Here is a 20,283-nt window from a genome sequence, read left to right on the forward strand (position 1 = left end):
GTGTGTTGTGGTGTCTGTGTGTATGGCAGTGTGTGGATCAATATGTGATGCTTCTGCTAACTCCGAATCAAAACAGCGGGAGAGAAGGTATGTGTAGAGGTCCGGCGGGCGGCCAAGGCGAGACTGCCGCCCGCCGGTGAAGCAGAATGACTAGGTTGTTAACCTAGCTCTGATACCATGTAAAATAATAAATTGAGATGTATATTATTATTGATGTTTTGATTGATTTGTTTGTATTTATTGATATATGTATCTGTATATTACAAGTCCTATATATAGAGAGGTTTTGGGAGTAGTAGGTGTAGAGTGGGTGGTGGTAGTAGGTAAAGTGGAGGTGGTAGGTGGAGTGGGTGAGGAGTAGTGGAGGTGTGTAGTGGTAGTGGTAGGTTTTAGTGGTGTAGGAGGTGTACATTAACATGGAGGATACGAAATTACTCCATCCAGAGCAAGGACTCAATTGTCATTAGGAGGTCAAACCAAGGACTATGGAAGTCGGAGCAAGCATCGAGGCGCAGTCTTGCTTTCGTGGACAATCTTCCGTTCGAACATCGTCCTTTGTAATAAGGCCGAACGCTGGTTATATGGTTAACACATAAGTCAAATGTGGTATGGATGATTGTTTGTATGCACAGGCTCTTTCTCCTCATTTGAATTTTTTTTAAAAATTATTTACATAGAGACCCCCAAAATTATTAAAAAAATATCATTTTGATCCCTAAACTATAAAAGTAAATAAATAGATTCTCTAAACTATTAAGAGGTATCGTTTTGTCTTCTAAACTATAAAAGCATACAAATAGAACTCCTGAACTATTGACGTGTTTCACTTTAAAAATGTACACGCTAATGCAAGAGGTCAAAGTGAAACCGTCAATAGTTCAGGAGATCTATTTGTTCGGTTTTAATGAAATTAGATGGATTACTAGAAAATTTAATGAAAAATCATTTAACTATATAATTGTCTGAGCTGCTATGGTCTATTATATTTAGAATGAAAGGAATTTACTGAGTTTTTTAAGGCATTAAGGCTCGCTACTTCTCTAAATTTGGCTATTTGTAGCAATTGACTATTCCCACATGAAGTTTTCAGTCTATTTGTATAATTGTGTGGAGCCTTCTCATTGTTCTGAAGGTCATGTCCCTCATGAATTTTGTATTTGTTTTGTTGGTTAATAATCTCACTAACCAGTATGATAGTGGAATAATTTTGTAATATAGATAATTGATATTTTTACCAAACCAAACTATGCCTTGTCCCAACCCGATCCAACCTATTAACTTGTCTTAGTATTGTTCCCCTCACTAACCTAGCTCTGCCACTATAGACCTACTGCCATATTTGTTTGGGCGGATATGTGCTTATACTAATAGTCCAATAAAATTATTAATCCGATGTTTGGTTAAAAAATTGAAGTAATAAGGCCTACATGTTTGTAATAAGACCTATATGTTTGTAATAAGGCCTACATGTAATCCATGCCCAACATTTCCATGAAACAACCATTGTTGACCATGAAGATTCAATTTGCAATTGAAGCTTAATTTTTACGTCAGTGCAAATTTATAGACGAGAAAATAAAGGAGAATCACTTGCCATTTCTTGAAGCAGAAATTTAGGAGACACCAAATTAAGAGCCATCATGAAATTACCCAAAAAGAATTAAACGTGAATCAAATTCTCCAAATTTTCCTACTCAAAACGTACAATTTCCAGCCTAGTTCTAAAAAATAATTAAAAGAAATATTGGGGGGGAAAAAAAATCAATCCATACCTTCCAATAATCCAAAGAACTGAAAAAAGTAATAGGAACCATATTTAAGTAAGATCAAGTCGCTTCGATTCAGCTAGCACCATTTGGAACACAGTTGAGCTTCAAGTAGGTTCTATGAAAGCTTTAATTTAATCTAATCATGCCAGGTCTGGACCACTAGGAAGAGGTTCATAACCATCATGATGTTTGGCAATGGTGGTAGGCTTAGCCATGTCAACAGGTATGCACTTGAGGATAACAGCGATGGGTAAGCTTACTGCTCCGATTAATATGCTGGCTAACCACAAATCCAGGTTTAGTGGCACAGTATCTGCAAAAGTGCCCAAGAATTCAACTATAACAATTTGGAAAGCTACTGTCGACATGATGATGATCATGAATAACCAGCTGCTAAACATTCCGCAAAGAACATTAATCTTCTCCATATCACGACTGTTTATTTCATTGAATACCTGAAATATTACAAGCAATCCAAAGAAAAACATCAATGTTAATTGTCGACTAATGTATTACGAGTTTATGAGTTTATGTTTATAATTGATTCGTTGACAGAACAAAAGAGTGACTCTGGTTTTTATGCACCTTGCACATATTGAAAACTAAAGAAATTTTAAACGGAACCAAACATTGTTTAATTTTAGCTTTATGAGGAGCATACAAATCTTTGCTACTACCTTTTCTCTTGCTACTAAATATGATTAGAATTTGCATGCTTTTAGACAGCTAGAAGGCAAGATTAGAAATTCATAAGCCATGAACTTTCAAATCAACTAAAACAATACACAAAAGAGCAATGAAATCAGTTTTACCAGAAAACGTTAAATACCCTAGTAATTTATGTTCTGGGACACGCATTTTGAAACATATAATGTCATTTAAAAAGCAAGGAATTTAGCAATCTAAGAAATCCAGTATTTTTTTTTTCCAATGTATTTCCTGTAAAGTTTTCTTGAGGGGAAAAAACCAAATATACTGAACCACAATTTAACGAGACTAGAGTTTTGGCATGACAAAATGTAAAAGAATTGGTCATAAAGTCCACACAAAAATATGTTATTTCATATGTTCATGTTTGATTTGAAAAAAATAAACTACATTTTATTGGACATCTAGTTGTTAAATGGAAATTACTTGAAAGTAACTAAAATTCTATTAGTATAATCTATCCAAGTTTTCTGTTCCTGTCCCCGTTCCCATTCCTGCTCCACATATTGGAGCGATCCATGTTCCAAATAAGATAGATTGAGATAAAAAGTTTATGTTTTAACAAATGTAAATAGCTGAGTTTAGTACAAGTACCTGGCAAAATACGAAGGTGTTGAATATGAATGTATCGAGAATAGAGTTAGCATCTGAACCATTGAGCTTCAGCAAACGTTTTCCATCAAATTTGAAAACTGTAAGGACAGCCAGTTGATAAATGCTTTGACCTATAATGTTCCTCCACATGACCTTAGTTATAAAAGTAACATTCCTCCCAATAGGAGGCCTTTTCATCAGATCGTCATTTGGAGGTTCGGTAGCCAGAGCTAATGCTCCGAGAGTGTCCATAATCATATTCACCCAAAGCAACTGAACAGCAGTAAGAGGAGCAGATCCTGAAAATTCTTCCAGATATTACTTTTCATCTAACATTGTGTAAGTTAGAAAACCCATAAGACGGAATTTTTTTGAAAAGGTTAATTGATGGATGAACTCACCGGAGATGCAAGCAGAGATAAAATTGATCATGAGAGCAACAATGTTAACTGTTAGCTGGAATTGCACAAACTTCTGAATGTTAATATAAACTGAACGACCCCATTTGGCAACATTCACAATAGTTTTAAAGTTATCATCCATTATGACAACATCAGCATTTTCCTTTGCAACCTGTAGGAAATATTAGTGAAGATGATTCGTTAAGATACTAGGAAAAATATTCGAAGAAAATAGAGTGCATGCCCGTATTAAATGTTTTCAACTATTGCTGCCCTTGTAAGTCCTCTGCATTGATAAGAGCAGGTACATAGAAAAAGACTGCATGATTCATGGAAGTACCTAAACTGAAATAGCTTTCTAAGAAGGAAAAAAAACAATGGATGAGTAAATTCCTAGTGACATAGGATCACAAAGATGAGTTTGTGTTAATTAACACCCAAAAGAAGTATGCATAAATAAATGTTCACTCAGAAATGGTTTTTTTTTTCCTCCACTAGACTTAAATAAATACACTATCAGGTCTTCAAAGTTTCTATCAGTTTTCAGTTTGGTCCTCAATATTTGAATTGTATCAATTTATTCTCGAACTTATCCAATTTATGTTTAAATGGCCACCAAAATCGTTTTTGTGGTCGTTCTTAAGCATAACTAATTGAAAGCATGGGACATTTTCTTACAAAACAGTGCAAGAAGCTTGTGGCTTGGGTATAGTCCTTCCGAGCCTTGCTACACAAGCAAAAATGGGACACATACACTCACAAACCTGTGGTGTCCAGTTCTGTGTTTTTAGAATCTATATCATCTATCCCCATGGGTACAAGGTAAGAGTAGTTTCACAAGTATAGCAACAACAAGGGCAACAAGAATATGAAATAAATAAATAAAATTACACAACTGCACACGCAGCTAAAGAAAATAAGAAACAGTAACCTTGGAAGAAGAGATTGTAATAATTGTGACAAAAAAATTGAATCGACAATGAAACAAACCTCTGTTCCTGCTATACCCATAGCAAGGCCAATATCTGCTTCATGCAAAGCAGGAGCATCGTTGGTCCCATCACCAGTCACTGCCACAATTTCTTTGAACTCAGTCCTCAAATGGGCTACTAACTTGTGCTTATCCAAGGGTAGTGATCTAGCCATCACCTGCACAATTCAAATTTAACCGAGCAATCAGAAAAATATATATATGTTTTGCATGGATTCCAAATGATCATTTTTACTAAAAATTATTAGAGCTATTGCCAAACCTGAAGTCTTGGTATAATTTCCTTCATCTCCTGGGTAGTTTTGTCACGAAAATCAGACCCTTCTATGGCAATACCATCATCTGTCAATATACCACATTCTTTAGCAATGGCTTTGGCAGTATTAATATTGTCACCGGTGACCATTCGCACCTTAATCCCCGCAGCCAAACAAGTCTGAACGGCTTCCTTTACACCGGGGCGAACTGGATCCTTAATCCCAACAACTACTATAAGTGTATAGTCTTCATCAGGAATACTATCTACTTGCGAACCATCTTTTATATCCTTGTAAGCCATGCATAGAGTTCTTAGAGCTTCACAGGAAAAACTATTTATGACATTTGTGACGTTTTCCCTCTGTTCTTCTGAGAGAGCCACAGAATCCCCATCTTCATTTACAATATTGTTACACATCTTCAAGATGATTTCTGATGCGCCTTTGCAGAATGCTCGAAGCCCACCACCTGGAAGAGCAACAAGCACAGACATCTTCTTCTTCACTGAATTAAAAGGTTCAACTTTTACTATCTTAGACTCCTTCCAAGAGGCATTAAGATCTTTGAAATCCATGGCAAACTCTAACAACGCTGTCTCTGTTGGAGTGCCCAAGATGTTTGTCTTTCCGTCTTTACCCTTCACCACCTCGGAACTTGTATTCTGGAATATAGATTGCAATAGAATGCCTAGTAGTCTTTCAGATAAAGAAGATAATGAATTTCTAGCTTCACTGCCTTTTACCGATTTAGCATCTCCACAGATCCATAGTTTAGTTAGTACCATATGGTTTGTAGTCAATGTTCCAGTTTTATCTGTGCAAATGCAACTAGCAGATCCCATTGTCTCACATGCAGATAGATGCCTCACAAGTGCCTTATCATTCATTAGTTTCTTCATTGCAAAGGCAAGACTTAGTGTTACTGCCAATGGTAACCCTTCTGGAACTGCAACCACAAGTATGGTTACTGCAATGGCAAAAAAATCCAAAAGGTTCAGTGCATCACTTGTAGACCATTTTGCAATCTCATTATTTAGTGCTTTCTCCACTAGAAACCGTGTGGTCAAAACCAAAAATGTCACTACAGCAAAAGCCAAACCAATTTTCCCAATAATGGTTGCTACTCCATTTAGCTTCACCTGCAATGGTGTCTCATCTTCTCCGCCTTCGCTTAGAGTAACCATCAATCTCCCCCACTCAGTCCTCATACCAACCGATGTTACCAGCATTTTACCAGATCCATCTTGAACTTTGGTCCCGGATAAAAGAAACGGCCTCTCTTTCTCGACATCCACAGGCTCACTCTCACCCGACAAGCTTGATTCATCAATGGACAAGCTATAACCTGATATGAAAAGCCCGTCTGCAGGAACTTGGTCTCCAATGGACAAATGTACTATATCCCCAACAACCAAATCATAGATGGAAACCTTCTGTCTGCTTCCATCTCTAGTGACATGAACAATTATATTCTTCTTTTCCTTATCCAAATCCTTGAATTGCAAGGATTGCTTGTAGTCACTGATTGCAGTAACCATAACCACCAAGAAAATACAGAGTATTATTCCTAGCCCATCATACATACCTTTTGGCCATCCTTCTGTGGCAATTCCAACACCTACAGAGACTGCAGCACATACAATGAGGATGATCAGGGTCAGGTCTTGCAAGGCTTCCCAGACAAACATCCAGAAAGGTCTGGAAGGTTTCTCAACAAATTTATTCAAGCCAAAGACTTTTTGCCTTAGAGGTATGTCAGTTGAAACAACACCGTCATTCAGCGAGACAGAAATTTTTCTTGCGAATCCTTCGACTCCACCATGGGTTTCCATGCCCTTGCTGTCATGAGAACGGACGACAGATGCAAGTTCATCTGGTTCAACACCAAAACCAGCTTCCCTAACATTTTCAGACAGCCTGTGCTCAACCCGATTACCCGCTGTTCTAGACAAAAAAGATAATATTGAGATAGGTAAACAGAGTTTGAATGGATAAGAAAATACGGGGTGAATTTAGTAACAAACAAACCGTCAATGAAACGAAATGCTGCTTTCTGCACATATAGAGCTACTCGGATCTTTTCCTGGACAAAATTAGAATCACAATAATAAGCCCAAAACCAATTCAAATGTTGAAGAACACTCAGAAAGCAGAATTATTGAGTTCGAAGAAGTGGCAAGCTGCAGCATTCCATGCTCATGAATTTGGGACCAGTCAACCATTTCATGATTCCATAAATTAGTCCTACAAACACCAATTAATGACCTGCCACACTACAATGATATGTCACAGGCTGCCTGTCCTACTAAAACAATGTGTCCTCAACTTTTAACGAGAAATAAATCAACACTATGCTGTCATCACCCACATGCCATTTTTTATATTGTTTTTGCATAGATTTTCTAGAGCTGCAATATTTGAACGGCGAACTAGAGCGAGAATGAAAGTTGGTGTTGTTGCTTTGAGCAGGTAAATTTCTAATTCATGGTTTCTTTAAAATAGAAATAAAAAAAAAAAATGGAAAAAGAAAAGGGAAGCATAGGAAAATTGACTAAAATAAGTTATATGAGGAGCTCTTTTGTTGTCCATCTAGTTTTTTTTTTTTTTTTTTTTGATCGGCAAAAAAGAAACTTTATTGATGGAATAAACAAGTATAAGGTACAAGACAAATTACATCAATAAAGAAAAGGGAAGTGCGAAAGCATTACAATAAGCTAAATGATCCCAACTAGGTTGGCACCACAAAGCTCATCCTATCATTTGCTAGCACCCCCAATTTGGTGACAGACCAACGAAAAAAGAACAGACCATAGTAACATTAGAACAGCCACCAAATTCAGACCATCAGCCAAACATCTGAAATTAAACAACCAACAAACCAAACCTAGCACCCCCAAGTTGTTGTCCATCTAGTAATGCAGTCTTTTGTTAATTCTCTACCAAGTAATAGGTATGCAAAGAGGGGAGTGCCAATCAACATCCAACAATGCTACAGGCACCATATATTTCACCACACAAACCACCTCCTACTCAACAAGGTTGGAATGGATGGTGGTTTATGTTGTGCATACAGTCCTGAACATCGTCACATGTAATACTTGCAGTGCTTTTTAGAAGTATCAGCGGTGCTATTAGCCACATTTTTTTAAAATTTTTTTATCAGCAAAAATAATGAACTTCCATTAATAATAACAAGGAGCAAATAGTACAACCAATGGGGCTTTATAACAAAAACATTGGCTGCATACTTCATACAAATATACTTCAAATAATTTTTTCTTCCGTTCAGAAATAAACAAATTGAAAGATAATACCTAGCGAGAGATTACAGTAAATTTATGAAACAAAATTTGAGAGGAAAAAAAAAGAAAAAGAAAAAAGCAAGAGAGACAGACAAGTTGAAAGGAACACTGGCTCCTTTTTTTTTGGGTTACTAGTGACCTTTAACACATTACATATATAGAATAAACATACATATATATATATTTAGAAAAGCGATCATAATTTTAAATATATAGATCAAATTCATTTCCACATCATATATTTTAAATTTAAACACTTATTAAACTACTTAATATTTATGTTGATGGAAAGGAAATTATGCAATTAATTTTATGGTCAATAGAAGGTGACTTTCATAATTGCAAGAAATAGCATTATTGAATGCAAAAATGGAAAATAACGTCATGAATGGTATTCTTCTACTAATGAAAAGGATATGTAGGGCCAACTCTGTGCAAAAATAGGGCGACATCACATCAACGAGGCAGTTTTCTCTGTCAGCTGCAGCTTTGGTGGATCTGAGGTTTAGAAGTATTTTCTAGTTTTCAAGTTTGCATTAGTGGTTGCTTTTGAAGTTACTCAGCTGGTAGTGGGAGAGTTGCTCATGAATGAATACCTTGGCCTCTGAAGTAGGACTCAAAAGATATTGAATTTTGTGGCAGCAGCAGTTTTAGTGCATTGTATATGGTGGCTTATTACTTTAGGTGGCTCTGTTATGTTGAGATGAGCTGGTCTGTTGCTGCATTTTTGGGTTTGCATTTTGATCTGATTTTCTTCTGAACTGGTTTTATTCTATGGTTGTGCTGCTGTGAAGATTATGCTAGCATAATGAGCACTAGGAATTTAAATTGTGGTTGATCAGCATACAGGGCCGTAAATCAGACTATGCTTAGGTGCTAGGTTTGGTTGGTTGGTTGGGTGGCTGTTCTGATGTTACTATGGTCTTTTCTTTTTTGTTGGTCTCTCACCAACTTGGGGTGCTAGCAAATGATAGGATGAGCTTTGTGGTGCCAACCTAATTGGGATCATTTAGCTCATTGTGATGCTTTTGCATTTCCCTTTTCTTTATTGATGTAATTGTCTTGTACCTTGTACTTGTTTATTCCATCAATAAAATTTCTTTTTTGCCGATCAAAAAAAAAAAAAACGACGCAGTTTTCTATATAACTTATGAGTTGAGGTGACAGATAACTAAAATTAGTGCAGTGGTTTCTTGGAGATGTTAAAACTATGTGTGTGATTGCGTGTATTAGTTGGTAAAAATGCATACAAATAACATTTAAATTTTGTGTTAAAATTTTGTTAATTAAATGAGTATGTAAGTGCAATTAAAATGTTAAGAGTGTGTTAAGTGTAATTTATAAAGTAACCTCTCTCACTTCCCCTTTAACAAACAAACACACACCTCTATTGAAGCATTATTTTTCTCCTTAATTGAAGAAATCTATTAATTTGTTTGCACAAACACACCACTATAGATATTATTAGTGGGCCTGCAAAAATGGTGAGATGGAATTCACTGTGGCTGTGTTTTGATTAAGGATTTGAGTAGGGGTTTGGTAAGAAAAAAGATAAGAAAACTATGAATGAGAAATAAGTTAAACTCTCTCTTTATTTTTCTTTTTAAATTTCTATCTAAATTCATGATTCAAACATGTTGTAACGGATTTATGCTAATGTGACTTTTAGAAGCCAATAAAAGCTGATATGATCTTTTAAGTAATTTAAATTTTTTTTTTTTGGAATTTATCATTTTTAAGTATTTGGAGAGTCAAAGAACTTTCTCAATGCTTGGGAACATCTTACTACCCAAAATGTGCAATCCCCAAGCATGGTCTCATAATAGGAAAAATTATAATTCGATCTACAGCAACACCACATGGTGCTCCTATCCTATTCCCATTAAGTAGGACCCTGCTGGTGAGGCCATGAAGGATATTACTGTTCATTCGTCAGACTATTCACCAAGTAATATGCTATTAGAGTGCCAACTGGCCCTGATCTTGGACCACCAAATAACTTCTCTCATAACAGCCAACACTAGATTAATATAAACAAACTAGGCAAATAGGATGATTCACTAGTGTACTGCAATTTGAAAAGTACGAATACATGCAAATTTATTTAAAAGAGAAAGAGTAGTAAAATTTTATTTTCAAATATTTCAGAGTAACTAGATCAAATTCAATCCAATCCAATCCAATCAAAATAATATATATATATTTTTTGGATTGAGTCCAGGCTTTTGTCCCAAACAAGATATGTGCTCAATAATTACTCGGTATGTATATAAAGTTTTGGATACCCTTTATTCCCAAGGAAAAAAGAAAAAAATTACAGCCCGACCGGAAATGATAATTTTTAAAATTTTATTTTTTTGAACACAGAAATATCATCAGTTACCACCTAAAGTATCAAAAACAGCCAGTAACTGTAAAAAGGGAATTTTGTTACCTTTCTCCATTGAGCCATCCACAGTTATATCTGGCCTATCTTGAATTGACCAAGAAGCTTGGAATTATATATCTTTACCTTTGGATTCAAACCCACCAAAATAGCGCACAGCCCATGGGGCATCCTTTCTTTTCTAAATTTTTCCAATGCAAGACTCAGAAAAAAGTATCTTCTTGTTCGGTTATCCTTCTTAACAACACATATTAAGTTTCTATGTCCTCAGATCTCTTCACTGGTATTATTACCTCTCTTAAATAAAAATAACCTTCAGAGTAATTAAAACTATTTATTATCTATCTATTCCTTTTGTGAATTATCAAAGAGATCAATATTTATTTATTTATTTTTTGCCAATAAAGAATCTCAATGTAATGGTAATCAATTTTGCCAAAAAAGAAAGTTGTAAATAATCAAACATACAAATCATTTGAAGCAGCAGCTAGCATAGAAACATAGAAATTTGTTTTTTGTTTTTTTTGGGTGAATAAGTCATAATAGAAATTTGTTTTCTTTCTGAAAAAGCTTTGATTACTCGAACATGAAGCCTTAAGATTTATTTAAAAAAAAGAAAGAAAAAAAAAGAAGTGGAGATTAGGAACCACTAGCTTTGTAATGTATCAGTTGAAAAAAAAGGGTTGTAGTTCTACAGTAAACTCAAAAAGTTAAAATGGATGAAGAAAGACCAACCTTTTGAATTATATAAAATAGGTGAATTTTAAAGATATGTCTGCTTGACAATATATTGGTTTTGGAGTTCGTCAAAGTAACTAAACCAATGAAATGAATATTTGACCATTCACAGATTAGATGAACAGTCAAACGAAACTCCACAAATATTAACGGCAATGTAAATGAAATAGTAAATGACACCATATATATGTTTATCAAAAATATTAGAAATTTTAAAAATTCAATTAAAAATTTTACTAAATGTCTTAATGGGTGTGAGACCTATGTAAGACCCATATTATGTAGGTCCCATATCCATATAAACATTTAGTAAAAATTTTAATAAAATTTTTAAAATTTCTAACATTACTCATATGTGTACAGTTAAAAAGTCATAATTGGTTGCTCACAAGACCTTGTTTGAGAACATGCTATTTTAGTAACTTTTTGACTTTTTATGAAAAGATGTACAGAAAAGTAGAGAGGTGATGTGATTAGTTTTAGTTAGCTTTTTGACTTTTTAGCTAAAATAGTCAGTCCCCAAACGAGAGTTACTATATTTATGACAAACTTGCATATATAGTAAAGTTCTACTTTAAGAGTTTTTTTTGAATCTAACTAAATAAGTTATTTTTAATAAAGTCAAACTACAATTCAACTTTTTCACTTCTTAAACACATTACTCTTTTTTAAGATTTAAAAAAAAAGAAAAAAAAAAAGTCAAACGGTCATTAACAAAGCCAATCTTAAACAACTTTGAAGAAACACAGAGAGAATTCCCATTTCTCTTCTGTTCTCTCTCCCAAACTCCGTTCCTACCATGCAAGTTGATAGAGGGATTAGAAAAAGGCGATGAGAGAAAACACCATCTTCATGAAGGTCACAAAAGCAAAGTGAAAACACCATCTTCATGCTAACCAACACAATCTCCTTGTCTTTAAAAATTGCTTAATTGAGGTTTCTTCATTGTAGGGCCAGTATTGAGTTTTATGGGTACCAGGCAAATTCTAATGATGGGTCCTTTTATATTTTTATAAAAAATAATTTGTGGATTAAATGGTAAGTACACCCATAATTTCTTTAATTTGGTAATACCTACACAGTTTACTTTCATATATAACTACTAAAATTACTTAGATAGATTTAGAGATTAAAAAGTTATAACAAGAATTCACAAGGATAAGTATTTCGTCTTGATTTTTAGTTTAAGACAAATTCAGTTTAAAGAATAGAAAGGTAAAGAAAAGAAAAAATATATCAAACAAAACATAAAATTGTAATACCAAATAAAATTCGACCAACTACAATGAAATATTACTTTAACATTACTCTTCTTCCATTTTTAATTACAAAATTATTAATTTTAAGTTTGCATAATTTAATTTATTCAAAATTAATTTGATACCCCGGGGTATTTATTTATTTATTTTTAGTTGAACCGTTCAGTTCAGTTTTTATATCTAAAGTTGGTTTGTGCCCCTGAATAAGTTAGATTGGGTCCTATATTCGACTTACCAATGCATAAGGGTCAGGGCCGGCCCTGAGTTCGATGGGGTCTAAGGCGAATTTTGAAAATGGGGATCCTTTTATGTTAAAAAAAATTCATGAATAAAACGATAAGTTACAATTTTTTTATTTGTTTGTAACCATAAAAAAATTTCCTTACACATACAATTATTAAAATTATAAATAAAACAATTTAATAAAACAAAATTAGAACAAAAAAATTAGGAAAAAATTATTCAATTAAAATTGATAAAGACCTAGGTAAAAAAATTTGAGCAAAATTATTTATTCCACTAAAATCTAATAGATAAAGAAGGTAAAAATAAAAAATAAAAAAATAGGGCCCATATATTGTCTGTATTATTTTTCTTGAGCCCAAACACTTTTTTTTTTAATATATATTTTCATTTTAATAAATATGGACCAAACTACACTTATAAATAAATATGGAGTAAATTATACATGGACCTAAAAAAATATTTTGGGGCCCTTTAAATTGATCCTAAAACCCAAGAAAAAAACATTGAGCCTATAATATTTTGCCAAATTTAGGGGTCTTATATATGTTTATATGTTTTACCAAATTTAGGGCCCTATTGTCTTTTATTTATTTATTTATATATTTTCATTTTAATAAATATGGGCCAAACACATTTATAAATAAATATGGGCTAAATTATACATGGGCCCAATAAAACATTTGGGACCCTTTAAATTGATCTTAAAACCAAAAAAAAAAGAAAAGATTGAACCTATAACAATTTTTTTAATTTTGAGGCCCTACCCTACGGCAGGTAAGGCTTGTGCCTTAGACCCCATATTTTGGTCTAAAAATAGGGCCTCAAAATTAAAAAAATTGTTATAGGTTCAATTTTTTTTTTTTTGGTTTTAAGATCAATTTAAAGGGCCCCAAATGTTTTATTGGGCCCATGTATAATTTAGCCCATATTTATTTATAAATGTGTTTTGGCCATATTTATTAAAATGAAAATATATAAATAAATAAATAAAAGACAATAGGGCCCTAAATTTGGTAACACATATAAACATATATAACATAGGGCCCCTAAATTTGGAAAAATATTATAGGCTCAATGTTTTTTTTCTTGGGTTTTAGGATCAATTTAAAGAGCCACAAAATATTTTTTTAGGTCCATGTATAATTTACTCCATATTTATTTATAAGTGTAGTTTGGTCCATATTTATTAAAATGAAAATATATATTAAAAAAAAAGTGTTTGGGCTCAAGAAAAATAATACAGACAATATATGGGCCCTATTTTTTTATTTTTTATTTTTACCTTCTTTATCTATTAGATTTTAGTGGAATAAATAATTTTGCTCAAATTTTTTTACCTAGGTCTTTAACAATTTTAATTGAATAATTTTTTCCTAATTTTTTTGTTCTAATTTTGTTTTATTAAATTGTTTTATTTATAATTTTAATAATTGTATGTGTAAGGAAATTTTTTATGGTTACAAACAAATAAAAAAATTGTAACTTATCGTTTTATTCATGAATTTTTTTTAACATAAAAGGGTCCCCATTTTCAAAATTCGCCTTAGGCCTCGTCGAACTCAGGGCCGGCCCTGAGGGTGTGTTTGTTTTGAAGGATTAGGGTGTAAAATTGGATTATAAGTCCCACGGGACTAATAGTCCATTATTTGTTTCAATTTTTTTTGTTTTGGACTGATAGTCTCCCCGGACTATTAGTCCCATATTTGTGGGACTATCCTATCCCATGGGGGGTGTGAGATTATTTCCATGGGATTGGTATCCCATTAGATTAGACTCTGAAATGTCCATTTTACCCCCATGATATCACTTAGCAAACAATTAGAAAATGGTAAAATAATCTTTTGAACATTTATAAATTATTTTTTAGTGTTGTTAATTTAAAATTATATATTAAAAAAAATTATAAATTATAAATTATAAATTATAAATTATAAATTATAAATTATAAATTAAATTAAATTAAAAATAATAAATTAAAAATTATGGCCTTATAAATTAATTTTTTTTAGTGTTATTAAAAAATTAAATTTACATATTAAATAAAATTATTTTTTTAGTATTGTTAATTTAAAATTATATATTAAATAAAAAATATAAATTATAAATTAAATTTATTTAAAAATAATAAATAATAAATTATGGCCTTATAAATTAAATTTTTTTAGTGTTGTTGAAAATTTAATTTATATATTAAATAAAATTATTTTTTATTGTTGTTAATTTAAAATTACATATTAAATAAAATATAAATTATAAATTATAAATTTAATTTAATTGAAAATAATAAATTAAAAATTATGGCCTTATAAATTAAATTTTTTTAGTATTGTTAAATTATAAATTATAAATTATAGATTACAAATTTAAAATTATATATTAAATAAAAATTATAAATTACAAGGGTAAAATAGTATTTTAAACATTTATCCTTATCCAGTCCGTCTAACCAAACATTAGGTTCACTAAAAATAGTTCCATCCAGACATCTAATCCACTAAAAATAGTCCAATCCAGACATCTAATCCCATAACTAAACAAACATAGGATACAAATTCAATCAAACCAAATAATTCAGGGATAATGTATCCCGGAACAAACAGTCAAGCCTTTGTGGCCTACCAACCGGTCGTACTTGTAGGGAAAAAAATGGATAATTCTTAATAGAATGAGAGGCACAAAAATGTGTGAGCTAAATTAGTAATAATAATAAAAATTAAAATTGAAGCAGTTATATGTAGTTTATAATTGAGGAGTTATGAATGTTGAAATGAAAAAAAAAACACGAATTATACTAATGGTTCTTATAATTTGAGATTTGTATCACTTTGATATCTAATCTTTCAATTGTGATACATTTGATTTTGAAATTTGAAACTCATTTGAAATAAAGATAATTAAAGACACTATTGCTCAATTTCAAAGGCAGAGTTGTCAATTTAATAAAATATAAACTAGTTCGATAAAAATAAGTGTCAAAATATTATTTTTGAATTTTTAAAAATTATTTCTACTCACCAAAGATAAAATTTTATAAAAATGATAACTCTTTTACATTTTATTTATTTATTTATTTTTTTACTAAATTAATTTTTAGTATGTGTTTGGAAGATGATCATATAATAGATGATTATTTTTGTTGATATTTTTGGATGGTTATCATGTAACAGATGGTTGTATTTGTTGTTAACACATATTTTTAGATGGTTATCATGTAATTGATGATTATTAAACTTTAATATATAATCGATATGTTTAATATATGAAATATTTTTAGTTTTCAATTCTTTGATTTATGGATTGGTTTAATAATGAAACCAAAATTGTCGTAATGTTTGATTTTTAAAAAGATAGAAACTAATTTAACGAAAATAAATATAAAAAAATTATTTCTACCCTCTCAAAGATAAAATTGTATAAAAATGTTGTGTTTTTAATTTTAATCACCAATTTAAGTTTTAGTTTCTTAGAAATTTTTTCTAAAAATAGATTATGAAAACCAAACCAAACAGAGCTTTATAACCAAGGAAGTTTTAACGTTATTCATTAAAAAAAAGGCATTATATTTCAAATAATATATAAGTTAATCAACACAAAATAAGTTGTATAATGAATTTACATTTGAAATAGATTATTTACAAAAGAAACATTTTTGATTGTCTTTAGATTCAAAATTTAGAATAAAATATATCACAATTAAAAAATAAAGAAACAAAATAACATATAACGGCCATCAAAAAAACGAATGATTGAAAGTTACTACAAAAAAACGAATGATTGAAAGTTGCTACAAAGGGATGTAATAGACATTCCTTTCTTTGTCTTCATTTAGCAAAATCAGCGGCATTCTTATATTGGAATTCCTACATACCATAAAGAATTTAAAAAAAAAAAAAAATTCAAATATTCTCATACGTTACTTTGTTTTAACCAGAGGTGGTTCAAGGTTGCCACAGTGGTGTATATTTTATTATTATTATTTTTTAAATTTTTAATTCTGTATATGTGAAACTTCTCTTGCTAAACCTAACAGAATTTTTTTTTCAGTATACACTCGTAAAAAGTGTATGATAAACATTTCATTATGCATTTTTTTGGGTACATATTATTCACTTTTGTGATAAATATTAAAATTACACATTTTCTCAAAAAAAAAAAAAAAAATTTAAATCATAAAATTTTTAACTTTATAAAAAAAATACATAACAATAAAAATAATGTGTAACATCATTTAAGAATTATAAATTGTTGTAATTATACAAAAAATAAAAATAAAATATATGATAATATTTATAACAAAACTATTAACATATAGAAAAACATATATATAATAAAGAAAGGTATATACGATATAGAAGCGTAAAGAGTAGAAAATTATTAGTTTGAGAGACTAAGTCTTATGTTCGCCAGATCTAATCTAATATCTAAGAGGTATCCCAAGAAACACAACCAACAACACAAGTAATAGAATTGTTGAAGCAGTCGTCCAAATTAAAATTTTGCTATTCTATTGTATTGCTGGTTCTGAGAATGTGATATGCACGTTTATGGCTTTCACTTGGCTTGCCTCTCAAGAAACTTCTTCTTACCAAATATTGTATTAGTAATATTAGGTATCATGAAAAACCTTTCATGAAAATAATCATGAAAGTTTTATGACGCTTGAATTACATTTAGAATAAAGTACCACACATTAATCAAGGTAATCTAAGGATCATAAATCTTTCATGATCATTTTTATGAAAAAATTTTCATGATCTTTAACTTTTCTCATATTGTATACTACACGTCTCTTTTATTAAGAAAACTCTCAACACATTATCATTGGAACCCAACCCCAATCCATAAATCAACCAATCAACCAACCAACCATAGACATCTTTAGATTAGACCAACAACAACAAAAGGAATGCAAATCAATAAATTCTATTGCAAAAAAAGAAAAAGAAAAAAAGAAGGATCATGAAGAAAGAAAGTAAGAAAGAGAAAAAGAAAAATAGAATCAGTTTGCAAACCTGCATTTTCAGGCGCTTGCGTTCACCCTCGGCACGCTTGGCGAGATCGGCCACCATGCGGAAGCGGCGGCGAGGGTTCTTCACCAAGAAAACGGCAGATCTCCATCTCCTTAGAGCTTCTTCCGAGGGTCTCTTCGGTTCCACATCGAAGTTTTGTCTCAAGTACTTCTCCATTCTCCCCAAAGCTTGGCTTCTTCAAAATCCCAAGTTTTTTATGACACCACTGTCTTATAAGAGAACTAGGGTTAGGGTTAAAAGTTAAGGCGTGGGTTTGCTGTGTGGCAAGATGCAATCAAACTTCCTCCCTTAAAACGCGGGAACCTAAAAGTCAAATCAAACAATATTTGACTTTATTATATTAGCCATATTAGTCTGTTGGGGTTTGTAATTGTGCAATTATAATTTTATCCAAACTAGCCCTGGTTTGACAAATTTTTTTTTTTTTGGCTAAATAATCACAAAAACGTAAAATTAATTACAAAAATCAATAAGGTAAAATATTATTTTTTACTTATAATCATTATACTTTTTTCTCACAAAAGTTAAAAAAGTCCCAAGACAAAAACCAAATGAGACTAAAAAAGCCAGACTAAAAAAATTCTAATACAAAAAAGTTGACTATATTAACCAATGCCAAACGAACCTGGAGTTTAGGTTGCAGTTGGCAAATCTCGAGCTTGTTTTGAAGATTCAAATTGATTAATTTTTTTTTTAAAGTCAAAGAAATAATAATTTTGAGAAATATTTATATAATCAAACAGACTATTAACTCACAATAATTAAAAAAGTCTAACAATCAATAATTGAAATCCACCAAACCTAAACTCAAACTCAACAACTAAATGCAATCAACCCCCATATTGGCAAGAAAAAACCACTACACACCATAAAGAGTATCAAGCAATTCTCCATAGAAGTTGAACTCAAAAACCTTACACCGCAAAAAGTATTACACAATTATTAGGCTAAATGTCCTGGTTCAAATCAATCAACTATATGGTTCAATAAGTAGATTATTTATACATAAAATTAAATTAATTAGATATTTAGGCGTATGATTTGTTTAATTAGGTAAATTTCACCAATGCTCCTTGTATTTTTACTTAAGTTTCATTTTTGTCCTTAAATTTTCAAGCCTGATATATTAACCCTCCAATTTAAGAAAATGTTTCGACCAGGATAATTTGTAATGGAAGTCACATTTGTTGTTCAAAATCAGTCACGTGCCACGTATATACCGATGAGTCAAGGACAAGCTTGTCATTTTACCCTTTTTCCCACCACTAACACCAGTCCTAAGTTATATATGTACATAACTATTGTATATATATATATATATATATATAATCTCTTTCAATGAAGAACAAGAAATAAAAGAAGATTCCGTAGCAGAGAAGGGGAAAAAGAAAGAGCTCCTGGAATGGATTTCGCGAACTGTTATTGTTGGAAGAGAAGCCGATTGAATACACAACAACCTCGAGAGAACGCTTTTACGGACATGGTGAAGTATGTTAATGGCTGTAAGAGGAGCTAATTTAAGCCCACTAAATTATTTAGGCCCAATAGCCCAAGATTAGTGGGCCCGAATTTATCGCAAGTCCAAGAATCGGTGGGCCCAGATTTATCGCCATCAAACGGATTGAATCGCTCTAAGCCTCGAAAGGGTTCGGATCCACGAACCTAGAGACTTACTCGGGCCCGAACTCGAAAGGGTATTAAGAAAGCCTAGAGATCCGAGGCACTCGGACTCGAAAGGATTCGGATCCACGAATCTAGAGATCCGAAATACTTGGCTTCGAACGGATTCAGACGCAATCTAGAAGTCGCTCCGTTAATGAGTCCCAGAACACTTGCAGGCTCGGAGCTTTCCGGGATCTACGCACCAGAACCATGGGCGTAATGGAGTTCGAACAAAGGACCCGATCCCGAGGACGGTGAGTGGAGACAAATTCACTCTTCGGTTAAACTAGCCTATACCCGGGTCGAGGTGGCACGACCCCGGGAGGTCCATGAGACTCGGCAATATTTTGCGGCAGGACGTCCTCTGGGACTACCCCTGACCCTTTGGGATGATTGGGGATCATTGGTTAGGTGTGGCTAAGAAGAAGGGTTCGCCGAGGGAGTGATCTCCTCTTCGGGGTTTTCTCATCCTCGGAGAAGTCACCTCCTCGGAGAAGTCACCTCCTCGGAGAGGTCACTTCCTCGGACAAGGTGGTTAGAGAGAATATCCCCCCATGTGCCTTGCACATGGCTCTATCCTACATCATGAGGTGCCTATAAATAGCACCCACCCATAGCTTTACAAGGGATGGATTTTGGAGATTTTTTAACTCTTGGGAAAGAACTAATTTCCCTTCTCCATTATCAACCTTGAGAGTGAAAGTGGGAGATCAATGGGAGAGCCTTGCCATTATTCTATTCTCTAGCCATTTTTGCCTTCTTCTTCACCCAATCTCTTATCTCCATCATCTCCTTTGTTGTTGTGTTCCTAAGTTGAGATTATTGAAGAATCTAAGCCTCTCATCATATTCTAGAGAATTCGAAGTTGTTCTTCAAGGATCTTTGAAGATCTTCGAATTTTCCAACTCCTTTCTTGAACCCTCTCTTACATTTTGGCGAC

The 20,283-nt window shown here is 32.4% G+C and overlaps 1 protein-coding gene across 1 annotated transcript; it reads right to left on the reverse strand.

The window, feature by feature from the left end:
* Positions 1-1,660: 1,660 nt before the first annotated feature.
* On the reverse strand, positions 1,661-17,870 carry LOC114278248 (putative calcium-transporting ATPase 11, plasma membrane-type). The gene is made up of 7 exons (XM_028220255.2): positions 17,664-17,870; positions 6,749-6,803; positions 4,726-6,659; positions 4,463-4,621; positions 3,473-3,644; positions 3,072-3,370; positions 1,661-2,224 (listed from the first exon to the last, which is right to left on the reverse strand). Exons 1-7 carry the CDS (start codon positions 17,835-17,837, stop codon positions 1,910-1,912), a joined length of 3,108 nt encoding a protein of 1,035 aa, XP_028076056.2. The 5' UTR covers positions 17,838-17,870; the 3' UTR covers positions 1,661-1,909.
* Between the last annotated feature and the right edge of the window lie 2,413 nt (positions 17,871-20,283).

The sequence above is a fragment of the Camellia sinensis genome, chromosome 2 (assembly GCF_055761805.1).
Source record: "Camellia sinensis isolate YWXY chromosome 2, ASM5576180v1, whole genome shotgun sequence".
Taxonomy (NCBI): domain Eukaryota; kingdom Viridiplantae; phylum Streptophyta; class Magnoliopsida; order Ericales; family Theaceae; genus Camellia; species Camellia sinensis.

Excerpts from the sequence above, each read along its gene's own strand:
- LOC114278248 (XM_028220255.2), bottom strand. The coding sequence starts at position 17,837 with ATGGAGAAGTACTTGAGACAAAACTTCGATGTGGAACCGAAGAGACCC. Across the intron at positions 4,622-4,725 it reads AAATTATACCAAGACTTCAG|GTGATGGCTAGATCACTACC; the intron begins GTTTGGCAATAG and ends TGAATTGTGCAG. Across the intron at positions 3,371-3,472 it reads TATCTCTGCTTGCATCTCCG|GATCTGCTCCTCTTACTGCT; the intron begins GTGAGTTCATCC and ends AAGAATTTTCAG.